This window comes from Bos javanicus, chromosome 18, assembly GCF_032452875.1.
Source record: "Bos javanicus breed banteng chromosome 18, ARS-OSU_banteng_1.0, whole genome shotgun sequence".
Lineage (NCBI taxonomy): Eukaryota > Metazoa > Chordata > Mammalia > Artiodactyla > Bovidae > Bos > Bos javanicus.
Genome location: NC_083885.1, coordinates 53,333,166 through 53,352,718, shown reverse-complemented (window position 1 = coordinate 53,352,718; position 19,553 = coordinate 53,333,166). Strand labels below are relative to the sequence as shown.

Here is a 19,553-nt window from a genome sequence, read left to right as displayed (position 1 = left end):
CTGGGGCATGAAGGAGAAAGATGGGAGGAGAGGGACAGAGGTGGGCAGTGGTGTCCCTTCATGGCCCCCACCCGTGGCTTTCCTGGGATGTCACACAAGCATCGGAAACAGCTCAGGTTCAAAACAGCCTCATCTGGACACCACCTCACAAGTTCAAGCAAAGGTTCCCCAGTTCCCACAGCGGGTCAGGGAAGAGGTGGACTGGGGGCTTCTGCCTCCTATTCCAGGGCACTCCCTCTCAATTCCCCTGTGAGGGAGCTGGCACACCCTAGGCAAGTTTTAACTCCTCTAAGTGTCAGTTTCATCCACGATGGTGCCACCACACATCCCCTGCCAGGCCAGGCCAGTGTTTATAAGAGCTCCACTAAGGGTGTCTGTCTTTGTTTCTACTGTGAAATCAGCTACTCGTTGAGGCAGGGCCACCTTCCCACACATGGAGGGAGAATCATTTGGGGACTAGAGCCAGGCCGCACCTCTTGTCAGTTGGAGGCTGAACTGCTGGAGCAAACGGTGCTGTGGAGGTCAGCTCTGGGGCCTGAGAGGGAGGCTCTTTTGCACCAAGGATCCCAGAGGTCACCTGCTGTTTTCAGTTTCCTCACTGGTTAAATGGGGCGCAAGAGAGCCTGCCTCACAGAGCAGCCCTAAGATTATGTGGGGTTTTTCTGGGCACCTGGCAGCTTTTAGCTTTTATTCTTTACAGGTGGTTCACTCCAAGGGCCCAGCACAGAGCAGGGTGTCTGGTGGCCAGCAGATAGGTTAGGGCAAAGATAGAAGGGTGAGTCTCTGGAAGGACCAGGAGAAGCATGATGGACAGACAGCTGAGTTGAAGGGTGGGGGTGACAGAAGGGTCAAGAGGACGGATGAGTGAATCGGCGGGTGGGAAGAAGGACGGACGGGTGTGTGGACAGGTGTGTGGGCAGACACCTACCTTCTTCTGTGGTTCCTCGAGGATGCAGGCAGAAGGTGAGGGTGCAGAATCTAACAGTATTTCCTCAAAGAGAGCTGTCGGGGACATAGAGGGAGACCAGAAGGGTGGCTGGGACAGAAACGCCTCTGTTGGGGCACCGGGCTGCTGTCCTGCCATCCCCATAGCTGGAATGCCCTTCGCTGGCTTTGAGCTTTGGGATCTTCTGCCCAAGTCCAAGTCCAGCTCACAGTCCAGCTCCTGTGGGGGACCTCCAGAGTAGGTCCCTACTATATGGTCCTGGAGCCTTCCTTCCCCACACCAGGCTAGCCTGGAACAACTCCTCACCAGGCTGTGGGCTCCAGGGATGGGATGGGATTTGTCCTGGGAGGATTCACCCCTGGGTATCCAGTACTGCCCAGCAAAAGGCTACATACTTAGTGGGCATCACTGTGGGTTTTTTCCTTCTCAGTGAACCAAACCTCAGGTCCAGCCCTGGGTGCTCACCTTGGGTCAGGTATTCATTGCCGTCCTCCAAGATCTGTTCGGACAGCAGTTTCCCTGGGGAGCTGAAGAGGGAGGGGCTGAGCCCTAGGATCTCCTGCAGGGGGTCTGTCTCTATCCCGTTGGTAATCTGGGAAGGCCCCAAGGCCAGTGGGCTCTCTGAAAAGGAAATGTCAGGCTTGAGGGTGTGTCAGGTGTTGCCCTTTCCCAGAATACAGCGGCTGGCTTTGAGGAGATGGTGCCCCATACTGGGGAAAGGTGACTCTGTCAGTTCCTCAATGTGAGTGCTTAGAAGAGGAAGTTAAGAGGCGCGGTGCCTGGATTCATGGTGGTGGTGGTGGTGGTGGTTTAGTCCCTAAGTCGTGTCCGGCTCTTTGCGACCCCATGGACTGTAGCCTGCCAGGCTCCTCTGTCCATGGGATTTTCCAGGCAAGAATACTGGAACAGGTTGCCCATTTCCTTCTCAAGGGGAATCTTCCCAACACAGGGATCAAACCCACCTCTCCTGCTTGGCAGGCATGTTCTTTCCCACTGAGCCACCAGGGAAGCCCAGAATTATGTTAGGGATGGCATATATATACATATATATGTATGTATATGATGTTGTGCTAGATCCAATAGACTGATATGAGCTAGCTGGAGCTCTGCGTTAAGAAAGATTCGGAAGCAGTTTCTGGGATCAAGAGAAAGTTAGGATTGATTAGCAACGTCCGCCGTGGCAACCGATGGCTGGGGACAGCGAGTGCACTGTGTCCATGCCTAGTGGACACCCGTCCCTCTCCCACTTCCCTGGCCATCCTCAGAAAGAAGGTACCAAGAAGGCCCCACACCCGCCTACAAGGGGGAGAGACAGAGCTTCAGTCACCTTGGGGGCTGCCCTCTGCAGTCCAGGCGGGAATCCAAGGGTCAGCATTTGGGGACTCCTTGCCCACCTCCTCGCCAGAATCATAGAACACCAGCTTCTGCCTGCAAGAGGTGGAATTCACAAGGCAGACCTGGAGCCCTGGCTGGAAATGCTGTGGCACACAGAGCGAGCCCTTCCCCTCTGGGTGTCCCAGTGTTGCCCACTGTGGAGTTAAGATGCGGATGGCTCTGTGCCCGCCGCTGGGGGGGTGCTGGGGGCAGAAACCTTAGTCAGCTGAGGTGCCTGCCCTTAGGGAGCTTCAGGGCTTGTGAGGAGAGGCCAGCTGTCATCAGAGCTGATGACACAGGGTGCAGATCTGTGAGGGGGGTTTGAGGAGGAAGAGAGAAGGCGGGCAGGGCAAGACAGAGAACCATGCTGAGCTAGAAGGATAGGTAGAAGGATGGGTAGTTCCTTCCAGGTAGACGAGGGGAACAGGCTTCCACGAAGAGGGAACCAAGGATGAGAAGCCCCGGGGGGACACAGGTGGGGCTCCTTCCAAAATGGTGAATATTTAGTGATAAGGATTAAGAGTCACGGGGGAGGGCCTGGCAAGATAAGTTGGGGCAAGAGAGGGTCTCAAATGCAAATTAAGATATCTGGGCTCTACCCAATAAGAGGGAGCAGCCTAAAGCCAAAACCCGACATGATCAAGGACTCTGTTAAAAAAGCCACACGGGTGACTGGTGTTGACAGGCTAGAAGGATAGGACAGGAGGCCAGGGAGGGGCTGCAGCCCTGGTCAGCACACAGGAAGCAGGGCTTTCCCTTGGGCTCCCAATGCCTGGTGCAAAGCTAGGCCCTCAGAGGTGGTCACCCCGGATACCAGCAGAGGGTGGAAATTGACCCCATTTCTCCCCAGGTCTTAGCCATTCCCCTGGAACATGTCAGCTCCCCAACTCATATCCCCTGGGCTTCCCTTACCTGGGACCGGGCTGGGTCTTGTTGAGAAAATGGATCATCTTGACCCCTTGCTGGGCCTCAAAAGCAGGATAAGACCCCAAATCCTGAGTATCATCTTTGACACAGCAGCCTACGGGGGCAAGTTGGGATGGTCAGTCCTGTGACTGGGCCAGATGCCAGGGCTCACAGGGACACAGATGGAGAGCTACTGGGGTCTCCCACAGCCTTCTGCCTCCTCTCACTCCAGCCAAAACCTCAGGCTAGGGGCGGGGACTCCGAATGCGGTTTGAAAGTGAAGGTGTTAGTAGCTCAGTCGTGTCCAACTCTTTGTGACCCCATGGACTGTAGCCCACAAGGCTTCTCTGTCTATGGAATTCTCCAGGCAGGAATACTGGAGTGGGTTGCCATTCCCTCCTCCAGAGGATCTTCCCAATCCAGGGATCAAACTCTCCTGCATTGCAGGTAGATTCTTTACCATCTGAGCCACAGGGTACCCTGAATCACTCCCAGGTTTCTGGAATCCTACATCTCTATTAGAAGCTCTGCTGCTGCTGCTGCTGCTAAGTCACTTCAGTTGTGTCCAACTCTGTGCGACCCCATAGACGGCAGCCCACCAGGCTCCCCCATCCCTGGGATTCTCCAGGCAAGAATACTGGAGTGGGTCGCCATTTCCTTCTCCAATGCATGAAAGGGAAAAGTGAAAGTGAAGTCGCTCAGTCGCGTCCGACTCTTAGCGACCCATGGACTGCAGCCCACCAGACTCCTCCATCCATAGGATTTTCCAGGCAAGAGTACTGGAGTGGGGTGCCATTGCCTTCTCCGATTAGAAGCTCTAAAGAAGATAAAATATTTAAGTGCAATAATGATGAAGATGATGGTAGCAAACAAGTGTATAGTACTTACCATGCCAGCACAGTTTTAATCATTTTACATACTACTCAGCACCCCTTTGCCAAAGGATATGGTTATTATAATAGCCATTTGAAAGTGAAAGTGAAGTCGCTCAGTCGTATCCGACTCTGCGACCCCACAGACTGTAGCCTACCAGGCTCCTCTGTCCATGGGATTTTCCAGGCAAGAATACTGGAGTGGGTTGCCATTTCCTTCTCCAGGGGATCTTCCCCACCCAGGGATTGAAACCGGGTCTCCCGCATTATAGGCAGACGCTTTACTGTCTGAGCCACCAGAAGTCCAATGCCCATTTATAGTTCAGTAAATGGAGGCACTGAGCTCTAAAGAAACTTGCCCAAGGTCACAAGATTAACAGACGATCTGGAACACCCACCACTCATGGGTGACCCCAGGAAGTGAACGTATGGGATCACCGGAGTGTCACTAGCACCATGCCCGTGGCCTGGCCCAGAGGATAGGCTCTGGGAGGAAGGGCTGAATGAATGGGCAGAGGAAGAGGATGCCCCGAGGCCTCGCCTTCCAGTCCTGCCTGTGTCTTCTGGGGGTGTCACACCTTTGAAGCTGGCTCACAGGAGCATTTGGCTGGCTGCTTCAAGGAAAGGAGGCTCAGGAGGAGGCCCGGCTCTTGCCCCCAGTTCTGTGAACTGCAGCCCTCGCGTGAGGGCCGCACTGATTCTGTCCCCTGCCTTACACCCACAGCCGAGACTAAAGGGAAGAGCAAACTGGGAAAGAGGCCAAGAGACAGCACCTCTCTTGTCCATGGTCCAATCCCCGGCTCCTAGGACTGTGTCCAGGACGCTGGGAGGCGCCTGATCAGTGGTGTGTAAATGACTGGCCAAGTTAGTGGAGAGGAAAGAGACCAACTTGAGATGTCACAGTGGATGCTGCTCTCAGCCACATCCAGCAATGTCAGCTGGCATCTTCCTCCCTTCCTGTCACCTTGAGATGAGGATGCCTCAGCCCTGGGGAGACTGCAGGAGTCCCAGCATCTTGGAGGGGTGGTGGTCCCCACCACATTTCCTCCTTTCTGGTCTGGAGATGGGGCCTCCAGCTTCTCAGGCTTCTCCAAGGCCAGACAACGACGAGGGTTCTGGGCCCGGGTCTGGCGTTCTGGGAGAGGAGAGAGATGGCATCAGACAGGGCTGATGGGGGCAGGGGGGACTGTCTCCAGAAGGTGGTTGGGGTTGGGGTGGAGACATTCTGTTCTGGCCCCAATGACCTGCTTCAAAGCTTTGCCTGGCTGGGTCACTCAGTCCTTCTCAGGTAAGCCCAGATCCTCAATTAAAGATCTAGTCGGATACCCCCCTCCTTTGCCCATGTTAGAATCACTTTGAGAACTCTGAAAAATACTGATGCCCAGGTTCCACCCAGATCACTGAAGCCCAGCGTTCTGGGTGTGAGGCACAGGCAGGGAAAGCATCCCAGTGATTCAGATGTGCAGCCAGGGCTGGAAATCATTGATTAGGTCCGACTCCCCCTCCACTTTTTTTTAAAGCTAGGTCATGTGGCATGCAGGATATTAGTTCCTCAACCAGGGATTGAACCAGTTCCCTCTGAATTGAAAGTGGAATCTTAACCTCTGGAACACCAGGGAAGTCCCCCAACTCCCTTTTTAAAGACATGGAAAATGGGGCTCAAAAAGGGGAAGAGACAGGTAGTGAGTCAGTAGCATGGCTGAGGTGGGACTTGGGACCCTCGCCTCCCACACCGGGGTCCTTCCATCACCCATGCGCCCTGCTGCCCTGGCCCAGGGATGGATGACAGGACAGAGGGATGATAAATGCTGACAGCGATTCCATTTGCTGGGCACTGGCCGCATGCCCCGCCACTTAAGCACTGCTGAGAGGTGTGCATGTGGGCTCCTAATCCTGAGGCCCACCCTGTGGCAGGCACTCCAATATCCAGACCAGGAAACGGAGGCTCAGAGGATGAGAGTGACACCCCCCACCCCGACCCCAGGCCTCAGAGCTAGGAAGAGGAGGGCACCAGGAGTTGAACCGAGGCATATCTGAATCTAGAGCCTGGTCCAGGCTCAGGACTGCTGACTCGCCCTCCCTGGAGTGGTGACGAGCCTGGAGAAGGAGCCAGAATTCCTGTGGGACTCCTGCTTCCTGTTTTACTGCAGGCTTGTACCTGACGCTCGGGTAGGCTTTTTCTTCCGAGGTTTCTGGCATGCTCCCCAAAGACGGGACTTCTGAGAGTGTGGGGAGCTGGATGGGGTGGAGAGTCTCTGCTTTGGGGGGCCTGCAGCAGGGTTCCAGTCCAGCCCTGCAGAGGATGGAGAAGGAGGCAGGTCAGATGGCCTCACCCTCGTCCAGCCTGAGTCCTGCCTGTGGACAATGCTTCCCACTGGACGGTGGGGAGGGAGGCTGCTGCAGTCCCCAGATAAACTTTGTAAAAGTGGAAACTGAGGTCCTGGGAGGAGATGGGACTAGTCTGAAGTTCCACAGCCAGGTGGCAGAAGTACAGGTGAAAACTCAGGTATCTGCAGGTCCATTCTGGGCCTTGGCCCAGACAGAAGACTGACTCAGTGCTTCCCAAATGCTTACCCGTCTTCCCCTCCCAAACCAATTCCTCTTCCTACCTCCTCAAGATGGTGGGTGGCCCGCAGCCTCTCCCCGAGGCCTCACAATTCTTCCTTGTGAACATCTCCCAAATTGACCCTCTTCAGCCCACACTCTCAGCCATGGTGCTGCATCTGCTTGCGGTCTCCTGCCCAGGTCCCTCCTAGAAGTGTCCCCGCTGGTCTCCCTGACTCCAGTTTCTTACTTAATGACTCCCACACTAGATGTCAGGGACCTCTTCCTAAACAGCCACTCTGACTGTGGTTTTCCTCTGGCTTACAGTCCTTCAGTCGTTTTCATCCTCTCTATCTCCCTCCCGAGCCAGGCTCTCGAGGCCCTTCAGAATCTCATCTCTGCCTCATCTCCTACCCTTCTTGCCAGGGTATTTCTCACACCAGTAACAACACCACCCAGTGCACACAATGTGGGACAACTGGCATGTTCCGGGCACTGTGTGACAACACTTCTTGAGTGTATTAACTCATTTAATTCTCACAACAAACATAAAGGAAGTACTCTTACTGGTCCATTTTGCAGATGAGGGAACTGAGGCACAGAGCAGTTTAGGTCATGAGACGGATGTGTCTGAGTCAGGACCTGGCTCTGGAGTCTGTGCACGTCATCTGGGTGCTGCACAGCCCCTCCAGTCACACCTGATGACCTGCCTGTCCCCACGCCTTCCATTTGTGTCTTCTTGTGCCTGCGGGCTCCTGCTCACATTGTTTCTTGTTTGCCTGGCGTGGTCCCCGCTGTCCTTGAAGGCCTGCTCCAAGGGCCCTCCCCCGACAGGCTTCCCAAGACGCACTCCTCTGGGGTCACAGCATCTTGGACCCACGCCAGGCTATGAGATCCAGGAGGATGGGAACCATTTAGGTCACTTCAGTGTCCCCTACAGCCTGGACATAGCAGGCACTGGGAACGTCGGCTGAGCTTACTTACCCTCGAGTTCGCCATGCCCATGGTTGGCGTGGAGTTGGAGCAAGGCCTTGGTCACATTGATGCTGCTCTGTAGGTAGTGAATGTACTGCAGGATGTGCAAGAGAACCTCCTTCTGCTCCCAAAAGAAAGACAGGGTTGAGCAGGCACTCAAGATCACATGAGGCTGCTGGGGACCAGGGACAGTCAAGCTCCAGGACCCCTGCGGCCCCACCCCAGCAATCCACCCACCATGGGCAGAGAGGTTCCTGTTGTGCTCTTCAGTCCTCACCGTGGCCCAGGGAGCCAACGGTTACAGCTCTGAAGACAAGCCCAGAGCGCTGAAGGGATCGCTGGGTTACAGAGAGGGCGTGGCCGAGCAGGGGTGTGAAGCTAGGCCTGCCTGCCTCCCAGTGCGGTTTTGGGGGCACATACTGGAGAAGGCAATGGCACCCCACTCCAGTACTCTTGCTTGGAAAATCCCAAGGACAGAGGAGCCTGGTAGGCTGCAGTCCATGGGGTTGCGAAGAGTCGTACACGACCGCGCGACTTCATTTCCACTTTTCACTTTCATGCATTGGAGAAGGAAATGGCAACCCACTCCAGTGTTCTTGCCTGGAGAATCCCAGGGATGGGGGAGCCTGGTGGGCTGCCGTCTATGGGGTCACACAGAGTTGGACACGACTGAAGCAACTCAGCATCAGCAGCTGCTGGGCTTCTTGTCCCTGGCCCTTAGGCATGTGCACAGTCCCCCTCTCCTCCTTGGCTTCTTTCTTTGAGCCTCAGCACAGCGTTCTCCGCCGTCCAGAAGCTTTCCTGACCTCCTGACCCCGCACCTAGGCTGCTCAGATGTCCCTCCTCAGCACTCCTGTGACACCCTGGGCCTGTTTCCACCAAGGCACTTGCCACACTGTTTTATAATTATCCGTTGACATGTCATTCTCTCCCATTGACCTTGAACCCGTTGAGAGTAAGAGAATGTAGCTGATGGATTTCTGGATCCTAAGCACATAGAATGGAGAGGTGACGAAGCCAGTTATCACTGAAGGAATGACTCTTCCCCCATAGCACCAGCAGGCATCCCCCATCCAGCCACTAAGTCGAAGCTGATTTGACACTGGAGATACTAAGCTAAAAAAGATACCAGCCACTAAGCCACAAGAAGGGTGAGCTACACAAACTTTTTTTTGCCTTCACAGAACTTACAATACAGGGAGGGCAGCAGACCTTAATAAACTCATAATTCATATAAAATTATTGACTGTGTGATAAGCATTAGGAATAAAAGAGCATGATACAATTAGACTTGGGTATCCAAAAAGGTCTGTCTGAAGTGGCAGCATTGAAACTGAATAGTGGGGACTTCCCTGGCGGTCCAGTGGTTAACACTTTGTGCTTCCATTGCAGGGGGCTCAAGTTCAATCCCTGGTTGGGGAATTAAGATGCTATATGCCATGCGGTGTGGCCAAAAAATTAAAAATATTGAAATTAAAAAAAATAAACCGAAGAGTGTAAAGAGTTAGCCTGGTAAGGAGGTGAGGAAAGAATACCTATAACTATTTTTTTTTTGGATTGAAATAGATCCGTAGAATAACAACAAAACTGTCAGCAGTAATGTTCCAAACCCCAAATCAGGAAACATGGTCTCGGGAGTGGGGAATTAATTGAGAGACTGGGACTGACATATACACACTGCTATATATAAAATAGATAACTAACAAGGGAACTTAGCACCAGGAACTCTGCTTAATACTCTGTAATGACCTATATGGGAAAAGAATCTAAAAAAGAGTGGATATATGTATATGTATGACTGATTCACTTTGCTACACAGCAGAAACCAACATAACACTGTAAATCAACTATACTCCAATAAAAATTAATTTAAAAAGAGGAAGCATGGTCTCAAGAGGGACATACGTGAAACTTTTCCATAAAATATAATACAGATAGTCACTAAACATATTTAATCTGATTCATGGGAAAAAAACAGTCGCTCAGTAGTGTCTGACTCTTTTCAAGTCCATGGATTGTAGCCCACCAGGCTCCTTTGCCCACGGATTTCTCCAGGCAAGAATATTGGAGTGGGTAGCCATTTCCTTCTCTAGGGAATCTTCCTGACCGAGGGATTGAACACAGGTCTCTTGCACTGCAGGTGGATTCTTTACCATCTGAGCCACCAGGGAACCTGATACGCAGAGGGAGTTATAATTTACTTAAGGATTAATGGCTATTGATGCTTGGCTTCCCAGGTGGCTCAGTGGTAAAGAATCCACCTGCCAATGTGGGTTCAATCCCTGGATCAGGAAGATTCCCTGGAGAAGGAAATGGCAACCCACTCCAGTATTCTTGCCTGAGGGAAATCCCAGGGACAGAGGAGCTTGGCAGCCTATAGTACATGGGATCGAAAAGAATCAGACACTGCTTAGCAACCGAGCACGCACACCACACAATGTAACACAGCCCAAAGACTATTAGCTTAGACCTGGCTCCAACCTGCCACTTACTGGCTGTGCACTGGGAGCAGGTCATTTTATCTCCTTAGAGCCTCAGTTTTCTCATCTGTGCAATGGGCACAAGGATATTCATTCAGGCTCAGAGAAGTATCATTAGGACGAAATAAATTTGAGTGTGTGAAAGTGCCCAGCATAGAGCCTGATACATTCGTTGACTAATAAATGCTTAGTTGATGACTGAGACTGAGGACTGACTGGGATGAAGGCCTTATGTAGAGCAAGAGGCCCAGGACTTAATTTAAGGGAGGATGAAAATGGGAAAGGAGTGGGATCCTTAAGACAGCTGAGGGAATTCCCTGGCAGTCCCGTGGTTAGGACTTTGTGCTTTCACTGCTGAGGGCCCAGGTTCAGTCCCTGGATAGAGAACTAAGATCTGGAAAGCTGCACAGTGCAGCCACGAGAAGAGGGGGGACAGTGGGCTGAGACCTGGGGAGGATTCTACCAAGGGAATGTGGTCCTCTGCTCATGATGAAATGCTGCTGCCTGTACCCTGACTTGACTGTCCTTCCTCCAGCGCAGGGACTGTGTCTCAGCCATCTCCACCCTCCCTGCCAAGAGCTATAAGAGCCCATGCACACCAAATTCTCCAGTGGGCAAGAGGGCAAAATTTCTCAGCTATTTTTGAGCACTGTGGTGGCCTGTATAATGCCTCCCCAAAAGGTGTCCATGGCCTGGTCCCCGGAACCTGTACATGTGTTGCCTTATATGACAAAGGAGCCTTTGCAGACGTGATTAAGGATCTTGAGATAGGGAGATGATTCTTGATTCTAGCTTATCTGAGTGTGCCCAATGCAATCACAAGCATCCTTATAAGCGGGAGGCAGGAGGGCCAAAGGCAGAGAGGGTAAACTGTTGACCAAAGCAGAGATAGAGGAGAGACCAGAAGCTGTTATGCTTCTGGCTTTGAAAAGGTCATGAACCAAGGACCATAAGTGGCCTCTAGAAACTGGCAAGGCTTCCCCAGTGTCTCAGGGGTAAAGAACTTGCCTGCAATGCAAGAGACTCAGGAGACTTGGGTTCGATCCCTGGGTCAGGAAGATCCCCTGGAGGAGGGCATGGCAACCCACTCCCATATTCTTGCCTGGAGAATCCCATGGACAGAGGAGCCTGGCGGGTTACAGTCCATGGGGTTGTAAAGAGTCGGATACGACTGAAGTGACTGAGCTGGCACATGTGCAGAAATTGGCAAAGGGGGAGGAAACAGATGCTCTCCTGGAACCTCTGAGAAGAACCAAATTCGGAAATCATCCCAATGAAGTCACAAAAGAAGGCTGTCAGAAAGGGAACCGACATTTATTCAGGCCCTGTAATGGCTATCATGTTGTTTTGGTCTCACAATATCTCTGAGTAGGAGCAGTTATTTTTCCTTGATTTATAGCTGAGAAATCTGAGACTTGAAAGGCTGATAATCTGAGTGAGCTGCCCAGAGTTCTGCAGGTGTGGAGCTGGAGGGCTCAGATCCAGACTGTCTTGACTCCCAGGGAGATGACCTTGACCTGGTGCCTTGCCTATTTTTTTCCTCTGTCAATTCCTCCCGCCTCCTTTTTTTTTTTTTTTGTCACCATGCCACGTGGCATGTGGGATCTTCCCTAACCAGGGATCAAACCTGTGCCCCCTGCATGGGAATTCAGTGTCTCAACCACTAGACCACCAGGGAGGTCCCTTCCCCTGCCTCCTTTGCAGGAAAGAATTCCTCAGACTTCTGGTCATGGGATCACAGACTCCCAGAAATTCCCACTCAGAGCAGGACCCTTGCAATCTCAGTGCTGTCACTGGGTCTGTGTGTCGGTCTAGGTTTCCCAGGACAAGGGAGGTCAGCCCAATTGCTGATATGTTCAGAGCTGCCTCCCAATTTCACCTCGTCTCCTTCAGCCCCTTTACCTTGGTGAGCTTCTTGGTACCAGTCTTCAGGGTCACTGGCAGCATCAATGCCAGCTCTTGCAGTTTGCTGGTGTGGTTTTTCCTCTGCTTCCTGTTTCGGGACAAGAGCCGGTTTTGGTTAGGACATCCAAAATGGAATTTGGTATCTGACACCACCCCTCAATCCACCTGTCTCAGCGTTCCCCATCTCAGAGAAGCTTAGTTCCCCAACCAGGGACTGAACCCTTGCCTCTTGCAGTGGAAGCATACAGTCTTAGCCAGTGGACCCCAGGGAACTCCCAGTCACCAAATTTTGCCCATTCCTCCTCCAATCCCTTCTCTCCATCTCCTCACCCCTACCCTAGTCCGTGTGTTGACATCCTCATAGTTCTCCCAGCCTCCCATCTGGCCTCCTCCAAGCCATACTCTTTATACGTCAGGGTGATCATTCTTTCTTCTTCTTTGTAATATTTATTTCACAACACCGGGTCTTAGTGGCAGCACGTGGGATCTTTAATCTCTCATTGAGGCACTTGGGATCTAGTTCCCTAACCAAGGATGGAACCCGGGACCCTGGCATTGGGTGCACAGAATTTTAGCTACTGGACCACCAGGGAAGTCCCTGGAGTGATCTTTCTGAAACACAAAAATGTCTATGGTTTTCTCATCTGTGCAAAATGAATGAGGATATTCTTTCAGGTGCAGAGGGTTATCCGTAGGACTGAATACCTTAGTTACCTAAGAAGTACTTCAAACCTCTCAATGCCATCCCATTATTAAGAATCAAGTCCTTGATTTTATTAAAAATCAAACCCTTAACATGGCTTATAATGCCCACCCCTCCCCCCACAGCTTGGCCCACCTGATCATTCTGGTCTCATCTCTTACTTCCTTCCATTCTCTCCCATCAACAGCCCCCAACTCCACAGGACAGGTGAGGTACCTCTGCTAAGGGGCCCCTGACCATGAGCTCATGCATTTCTCTGATCCCTGCACTAGGCTGAGAGCTGAGTTGGGGGCACCTAGAACAGGGTCTGGCACATTGTGGGAACTCACTGCCTATTTGCTAAATGAACAGATAAATAAGGGCGTGAAAGAAGTTAACTCCTGAGCAGATGCAGAACTTTCAGGATATAATCCCTGAATCCATAATTCATAATATATCCATGTACACACACCTGTACCTCTTTCTCCTGACAGATGGAGACACAAAGATGTTGGCGTCTCTCTCCCAAATTACACACTTCTGGCACTGCTCCTGCTACTCATTTGGGAAAGCCGGAACACCTCGTCTCCACCAATCCTTATCTCATCTTCCTTCAGGGCCTGGTTCAATTGCCATCCACCCCAGGAAGCTTCCCCTGTCTTTCTCCCTGACTGAAAGCAGGATCAAGCCAAACATACTCCATTGATTACACTTGTATCTCTGATTCCTACTCAGACTCACGAACTGATACCCACTCTTTTATTTTTGGCTGTGCTGTGTGGCATGCAGGATCTTAGTTCCCTGACCAGGGATCAAACCCTTACCCCTGCATTGGGAGCGAAGAGTCTTAACCACTGGACTGCCAGGGAAGTCCCTCGATCCCTCCTCTTTGCCAGGTCCTATGCTGGACACTGTGGAAAGGGAGACAAATCGATTCACTGTCCTCAAGGACATGAGGGACCAGTGTGGGAGGCACTCTTATCTCCCCAACCAAACTCTGAAGTTGAAAGAATCATTCTCACTCATTCATTCAGCAATTGCTTATTGAGCCCTTACTGTGTGCCAGGAAGTGTGGCTGGTGACAGGGATAAAAGTCTATAAAACAATAACTCTTTCTAGAGCCCACAGTACATCCAGGGATCCATTTATCAAATTGTTCCACAAACAACATAAAATGGCAACTAGGAGCAGAACCAGCTATATAATTTGCTGAGGATAAGATTTTCCTCGTGGTCTAGTGGCTAAGATTCCAAGCTTCCAATGCAGAGGGCTCCGTTTCCATCCCTTGTCAGGGAACCCAGATTCCACATGCCCCAGTTAAAAAGATCCTGGGTGCTGCAACAAAGATCAAAGATCCCGCACGCTGCAACTAAGACCCGGCGCAGCCAAATTATATATAAATATATAAATAATACATATAAATGTCTGTATTTATATGAACAATACATATAAATGTCTATATTTATATATGAATAACACATATAAATATATATTTTTTATTTGGAGGGAGGAAAAAGGTAACTAGGAATTGCAAAATTTTGGTCTCTCCTGGGCAACAGTCCCGAATAAGTGTGACCCAGGGCTGTGCTCACAGGGGCCTCTGGGAATCGGGCACTCCCTCCCAAAGGGGCTTCTTTCCTTGCTGGATGGTTCTGGTTTCAGACAAGTCTTCCTCACAGTCTCTATGATTTTCACTCACTAATCCCAGCTCTGCCCTCTGATTCTGTGGGGAACAGGTCAGCTCCAGCCACACAGGTCTTTTTCTGTGTGGCTGGAGCTTTTTTCTTTTTCTGTTTCTCTCAACTGCCAAGTTTATTTCTGCCTTGAGGGCCTTTCCCATTCCCACCACCTGGAATGTTCCTTTGCCCTGATGTTTCACATGGCTGATTTCTTGCCATTCAGCCTTTAGCTTAAATGTAACAACCCTGGAAAGGCCTTTCCTGACTACCTGATAAACAGGCACATTCTTTGTCACATCCCCACATCATTTATTGGCATCCAAAATCTTTATTTCTCTCTTTTTTCCTTTCTTCTTTCATTTCCTTCTTTCTCCCTTATAAATATAAACACAAGAGCAGGGATTTTTGTCCCTTTTATTTATTGCTATATCCTGGACTGACTTCTCCATTAGGCACAGGTAAGCACAGTGCCTAAGGCTGGTGATAATTTTAGGGGCTCATAAAGTGTTTTCTTTTGAAATCAGAAGAGAAAAAAATTAATATAATTCAACTTGGATTACATTCATCTTTATACCAATGCTGTCATAAATGACAGTTTTTAATGTGTTTTTAATGAAGGAATGAGCTCAAGAAAGCAAAATTGCCTACGGCCCACAAAAGTCATATATGGCCTTGGCTATATTCCTAGCTCCTGGAATAATACCTGGCTCTTAGTAGGTGCTCAACAAAAAATTGTTGAATTAAAGAATGCTATTCTGTCTTATGATTGCCTTTCAGTCTTTGAAGTGGCAAATCACTCTAATTCTTGGGTTTCCTTTTCCCTGAGCTAATCAGCCTAAACACTCACTATTCCTTTATTTTACAGGAGCTGGAAGGAGCTTTAATCAAGAGCCAGTCCAGGGGACTTCCCTGGTGGTAAAGACTTTAACTTCCAGTGCAGGAGATGCGGGTTCAATCCCTAGTCAGGGAGCTAAGATCCCACATGTCTTGTGGCCAAAAAACCAAAGGTAAAACAGAAACAATATTGTAACAAATTCAATAAAGACTTTAAAAGTGATCCACATCAAAAAAATCTTTAAAAAAGCCAGTCCAAATTTCTCATATCAGCTATGTGAAATCCAAGACCCAGACCCTAATTTGCTTAACATGTGCAAGAATTTAAGAGCCACCCCAAAATGAGGGAAAGCAAGGGGCAGTCCCAAGAAGCAGTATAACAGTTGGTTATAAACTTCAGCTTTTGAAGCAAATAGATCTGGTTGAAATGCCAGCTCTGCCACTTGCTGTGTGACTTTGGACAAGTGCTTTCATCTCTCCAAACCTGTTTATAATTTATTTATAAAACGGAGCTGGCTGGAAAGTGTGATCTTGTCCAGGTGTTTAGCACCAAGGGCGTGCTCATGAAAGGTTTGTTCAAGATAGAAGGTAGACAGTCATTTGTTGGAACGATTTAGGTATAAGGGATGTTGGAGAGTAGGGTGGAGGTATTGTATTGGATGACTATGGTTGATAAAACTGTCATTTTTGGTTGACCAACATCCAATCCCCATTTTCTGGTAATACTTTCCTTTGGTTTACGATCCCTCCCCCACTCTCAGTCCATGTCGTTCACAGAGTCTGAACCCAACCTCCCCTTCCACTCTTGGCTCTGATGTTGTCTGGGTTGGCTCACCATTTGTGAGGGCAAGAGACCTTTCAGTCACTCCAGGTACACATCCTGCCAACCTGACAAGTCTGGCATAGATTCTCTTTCCAGGATCCATTGACTCTGATTAGCTAAGTCTGGGTTACTACCCAAATTCTGAACCAATTACTTGACTTCTCCCTTCCATTAGGGAGCACTGAAGCAAAGTCTAATCAAGAAGTCAAGGGATTGGTTGAGGATTTGGGTAGTAACACAGGCTTGACCAATCGGAGTCAATGGATCCTGGGGAGAAAATCTCTGCCAGGCTTGTCAGGTTGGCAGAACATGGACCTGGAGGGGCTTAGGAGCCATCTTGCCCTCACAAATGGAGAGCCAACCCAGACAGAGCCAAGACAGGCAGATTTCTGGCCATATCATTTAACCCCTCACTTGGAACCAGCCTAGCCTGATGCCCCAGAATTTTTTGTTTAAAGGATCCAGTAAATCCCCATTTATGCCTTAGCCAGTTTTAGCTAAGTTTCTGTTAATTGCAATTGGGTCTTTATTAATACAATGACTCCATGTCTAAAAAGGGAGGAAAGAGAATGCACTGTTGGTGACCTCTGGAATTCCAGGAAGAATAGGCAAGCAGGAGAGAAATTCTTCATTGTCTTCATGTGCTCCTTCTGAGCACAGTTCCTAAGTAGAGAACCTAAATAAAGCGGATGCTGATTTTTGGAGTTAATAAATGAAGAGACAGGTAGATGAAAAGTCACTGGGGAAGAAAATAAGGGATAAGATGAACTTTGGCTCTCTTCTTTATCCAGATGTTGGAGGAAGGGAGACATCTGATCCAACCCTCATCTGCTGGGAAAACCTCTCTATTAGATTCCTGACACTTGGTAGGGGCTTGATGGCAAAATAAATACATAAATAAAAGAAAGGAAGGAAGGGCATTAAAAAAAATCAGAATGTCAAAACCTGCAAGGGCTTACAGATGATCTTTGCCAACTACCTCAGTTCTCTCATCTTGAAATGGCAGTAATATTTGCACCTACTTCCTCCTGGAGTTGTTGTCAGGATTAACGGGTATACAAACAAAAAGCTTAGCAAAATGTCTGGCAAACTAGTAAATGCTCAGTAAACACTATTGTTATTATCATTCTACCAGAGTGGCTGGAGCTTCAAGGGAGGTGGGCCAGGGGGAGCCCTTACCTGTCACTGGGACTCAGGGAATTGGTTCTGGGCTGTTCAGGAGAACACACACATTTGCTGGAATCCCACATCTGCAAAGAGGGGAAAATAAAGAATCATTAGTGACCTCTGGGATTCCAAGAAGAATGCACAGTATGATAGGCAGCCTCATTTCCCCCTATGGTGCTCCTTTGAGCACTCAAGAGATCCCCAAAATTCCTGAGTCCCCATAAACATAGGCCAATAGAACAAATGAAAATGTCCAAAGTCTAAACTGAAGTCCATGAATCTCAAATTGCAAATTTGGGCTTGTAAATAATGATCCAGACCTAAAACTAAAAGCAGCAGATTTCCAAACTTTGATTCAGAGCTTTAGTCTTATAATGAGATGTCAGACTCTGCAGTGGAGAGCAGACCTGAAAACTGTGGCTTAAGATATTTAAACTATGATATTAAGACAGCAACCATATGATTTTAAACATCTAAAATGAGGACCTAGAGCCTAAAAAGGAGACTTTCCCAAACCTAAAAGCCTTAAACTCTAATACTAAGGTATTCTAGACCCCTAAACTGTCAACTTCTGATCTCCAAATATAAGCCCGATACTAATATTAAGAACACAGACCAGAAACCTTAATACTAAGAACCCAAACCCTAAACAAAGAAACCCAAGCTCCCAAAAGCAAACCTCAACCCCCCCAAATTTACCTCAGATCTGAAAACGAAGACCTCTAGACCCTCAAACTGTCACTTCAAACCCCCAAACTGTGCCCCCAAGCCTAAACTGAGATCTCACATGTGAATTCTATCTAAAACCCAAACTCTAAAACTGCAGCCCCATACTCAATGTGGGGGACTCCAGGCCTTAACAGTTCTCAAAGTTCCAAAATGGGACTCCAAACCCTAAATCTCACACCTCATACTCTATATTAAGATTCTAAACCCTAAATCTATATTGAGACTTCAATTCTCCAAAATTAGACCTCAGGCTCCCAAATTATACTCTAGGCTTATAGATTCCCACATTAGTATCTCTGATTCCAACAGGAAAGTTTTCAGTGACAAAACCCCAAAATTTCAGATTTCCCAAAACTAGTTCTATCCAGACACAAATCCCAAGACTACAGGTCCTAACCGGTGACCCCCAAGTCCCCAGCATTATTCAGAGACTTCATACGTCAAACTTGAGCCTGGACCCGGAAACCTAGGCCCTGCCTCAAATCCAAACTCCGGCTCTGCTGCCCAGGTCCCACCTCGCATACAGCCTGGGCACCCAAGGCACACCCGCCCTCCTTCCCCCCGAAACTCCCAGAGTGGCCACGGCCAGGAAGTGCCGTTCCTGAGTGGACCCCAGGCTCTGGGCTGACCGGCAAGCCCCCGAACTATTCCCCTTGGCCTCCAGCATCCGCCTCAAGAGACCCCCCTTCTGGTTTTGCGCCAGCCCCAAACTTGGAAGCCCGATTGAACAGTGTCTCGCGCTGGCCCCCGGAGGCTGGTCGCGTGCGGGAGCCTCACGCTGGCCTTGGCCACCACGTTCCGAGCCCAAGCGTGAGGTGGGCGCAGTCCCCTTTGGCGTGAGGTTCCTGCTTGAGGCCTGAAGAGAAGAGCAAAAGTGAGCGCTTGAGGCTAGGCTACGCCCCCACCAGTTCCTGCCAAGGTGTGCTAGGCACGAGACTGGAGAGGAAACGGCAGGGTACAAGTGGCCGTGCGCACGCGCGCCTGGGGAAGGTCCCAGTCTTCCAACACAGCGCGAGCCTGGCTTCGCGCCTCCTGTCAGTCTTTGCCCGTGCGCGCCAAAAGGCCGACCAATCAGGGCTCTCCCATTTCCCGCCTTTTCGGCAGACACCGCCCCTCCTGGCCACGCCCCTAGTCCATTTCAGAGGTCCGAGGCCAAAGGAGCCGAGCGAGGAGGCGGGGTCTCCTCAACTGCCAACTATAAGGAAGCAAGGGAGATCGGACTAATCTTCCTTCCCGCCCTCTGGTGTCCGGTTTCCAACTTTTCCTTTTAGCACAGGGTTAATGTGGACTTATGTGTGCCAAGCCCCATGCTAGAAGTTGAGGATTTAGCCACAGTCTTCCTAGTGCAGTTGGGAAGGCTCACAAACTGTGAGAATCTAGTGAGGTAGAGGCTGCGTTAAAGAGAGATAAATTGCGAAAAGATTCAAAGAAGAGGGCCACAGGAATCAGGCCTTAATAGCAGTTCCTCTCATGAAGTTATGTTTCTTAGTATAGCGAACTATGCATTTTAGAAGGTTCACTCTCACAACCTATGAGAAGGATGGACAGGAAAATACTGCTTAAAGGGAGGCAATCTAGCAACCTAAAGGAGAGTAGAGGCCCTGGTGTCCAGCACATTTCAGTTTAAATCACTTTCT

At 49.9% G+C, this 19,553-nt stretch overlaps 2 protein-coding genes across 3 annotated transcripts in view; one reads left to right on the top strand and one right to left on the bottom strand.

Moving 5' to 3' along the window:
* The window catches only part of SIX5 (SIX homeobox 5), a 22,709-nt gene extending 7,174 nt beyond the window's left edge, over positions 1-15,535 (top strand). The window contains exon 3 of the mRNA XM_061388688.1: positions 15,229-15,535. Coding sequence (XP_061244672.1) covers positions 15,229-15,374 — 146 coding nt within the window. The 3' untranslated portion in view covers positions 15,375-15,535. The remainder of the gene's footprint in view (positions 1-15,228) is intronic.
* The window catches only part of MEIOSIN (meiosis initiator), a 22,461-nt gene extending 2,908 nt beyond the window's left edge, over positions 1-19,553 (bottom strand). Inside the window, exons 1-9 of one of the 2 annotated variants that reach the window (XM_061388714.1) lie at positions 17,200-19,553; positions 12,000-12,090; positions 7,627-7,738; positions 6,257-6,391; positions 5,063-5,233; positions 3,233-3,341; positions 2,274-2,374; positions 1,412-1,567; positions 929-1,002 (exon numbers count right to left, since the gene is read on the bottom strand). In XM_061388714.1, coding sequence (XP_061244698.1) covers positions 929-1,002; positions 1,412-1,567; positions 2,274-2,374; positions 3,233-3,341; positions 5,063-5,233; positions 6,257-6,391; positions 7,627-7,738; positions 12,000-12,090; positions 17,200-17,270 — 1,020 coding nt within the window. In that variant the 5' untranslated portion in view covers positions 17,271-19,553. The remainder of the gene's footprint in view (positions 1-928; positions 1,003-1,411; positions 1,568-2,273; positions 2,375-3,232; positions 3,342-5,062; positions 5,234-6,256; positions 6,392-7,626; positions 7,739-11,999; positions 12,091-17,199) is intronic. The other variant, XM_061388713.1, reaches the window with a different exon arrangement.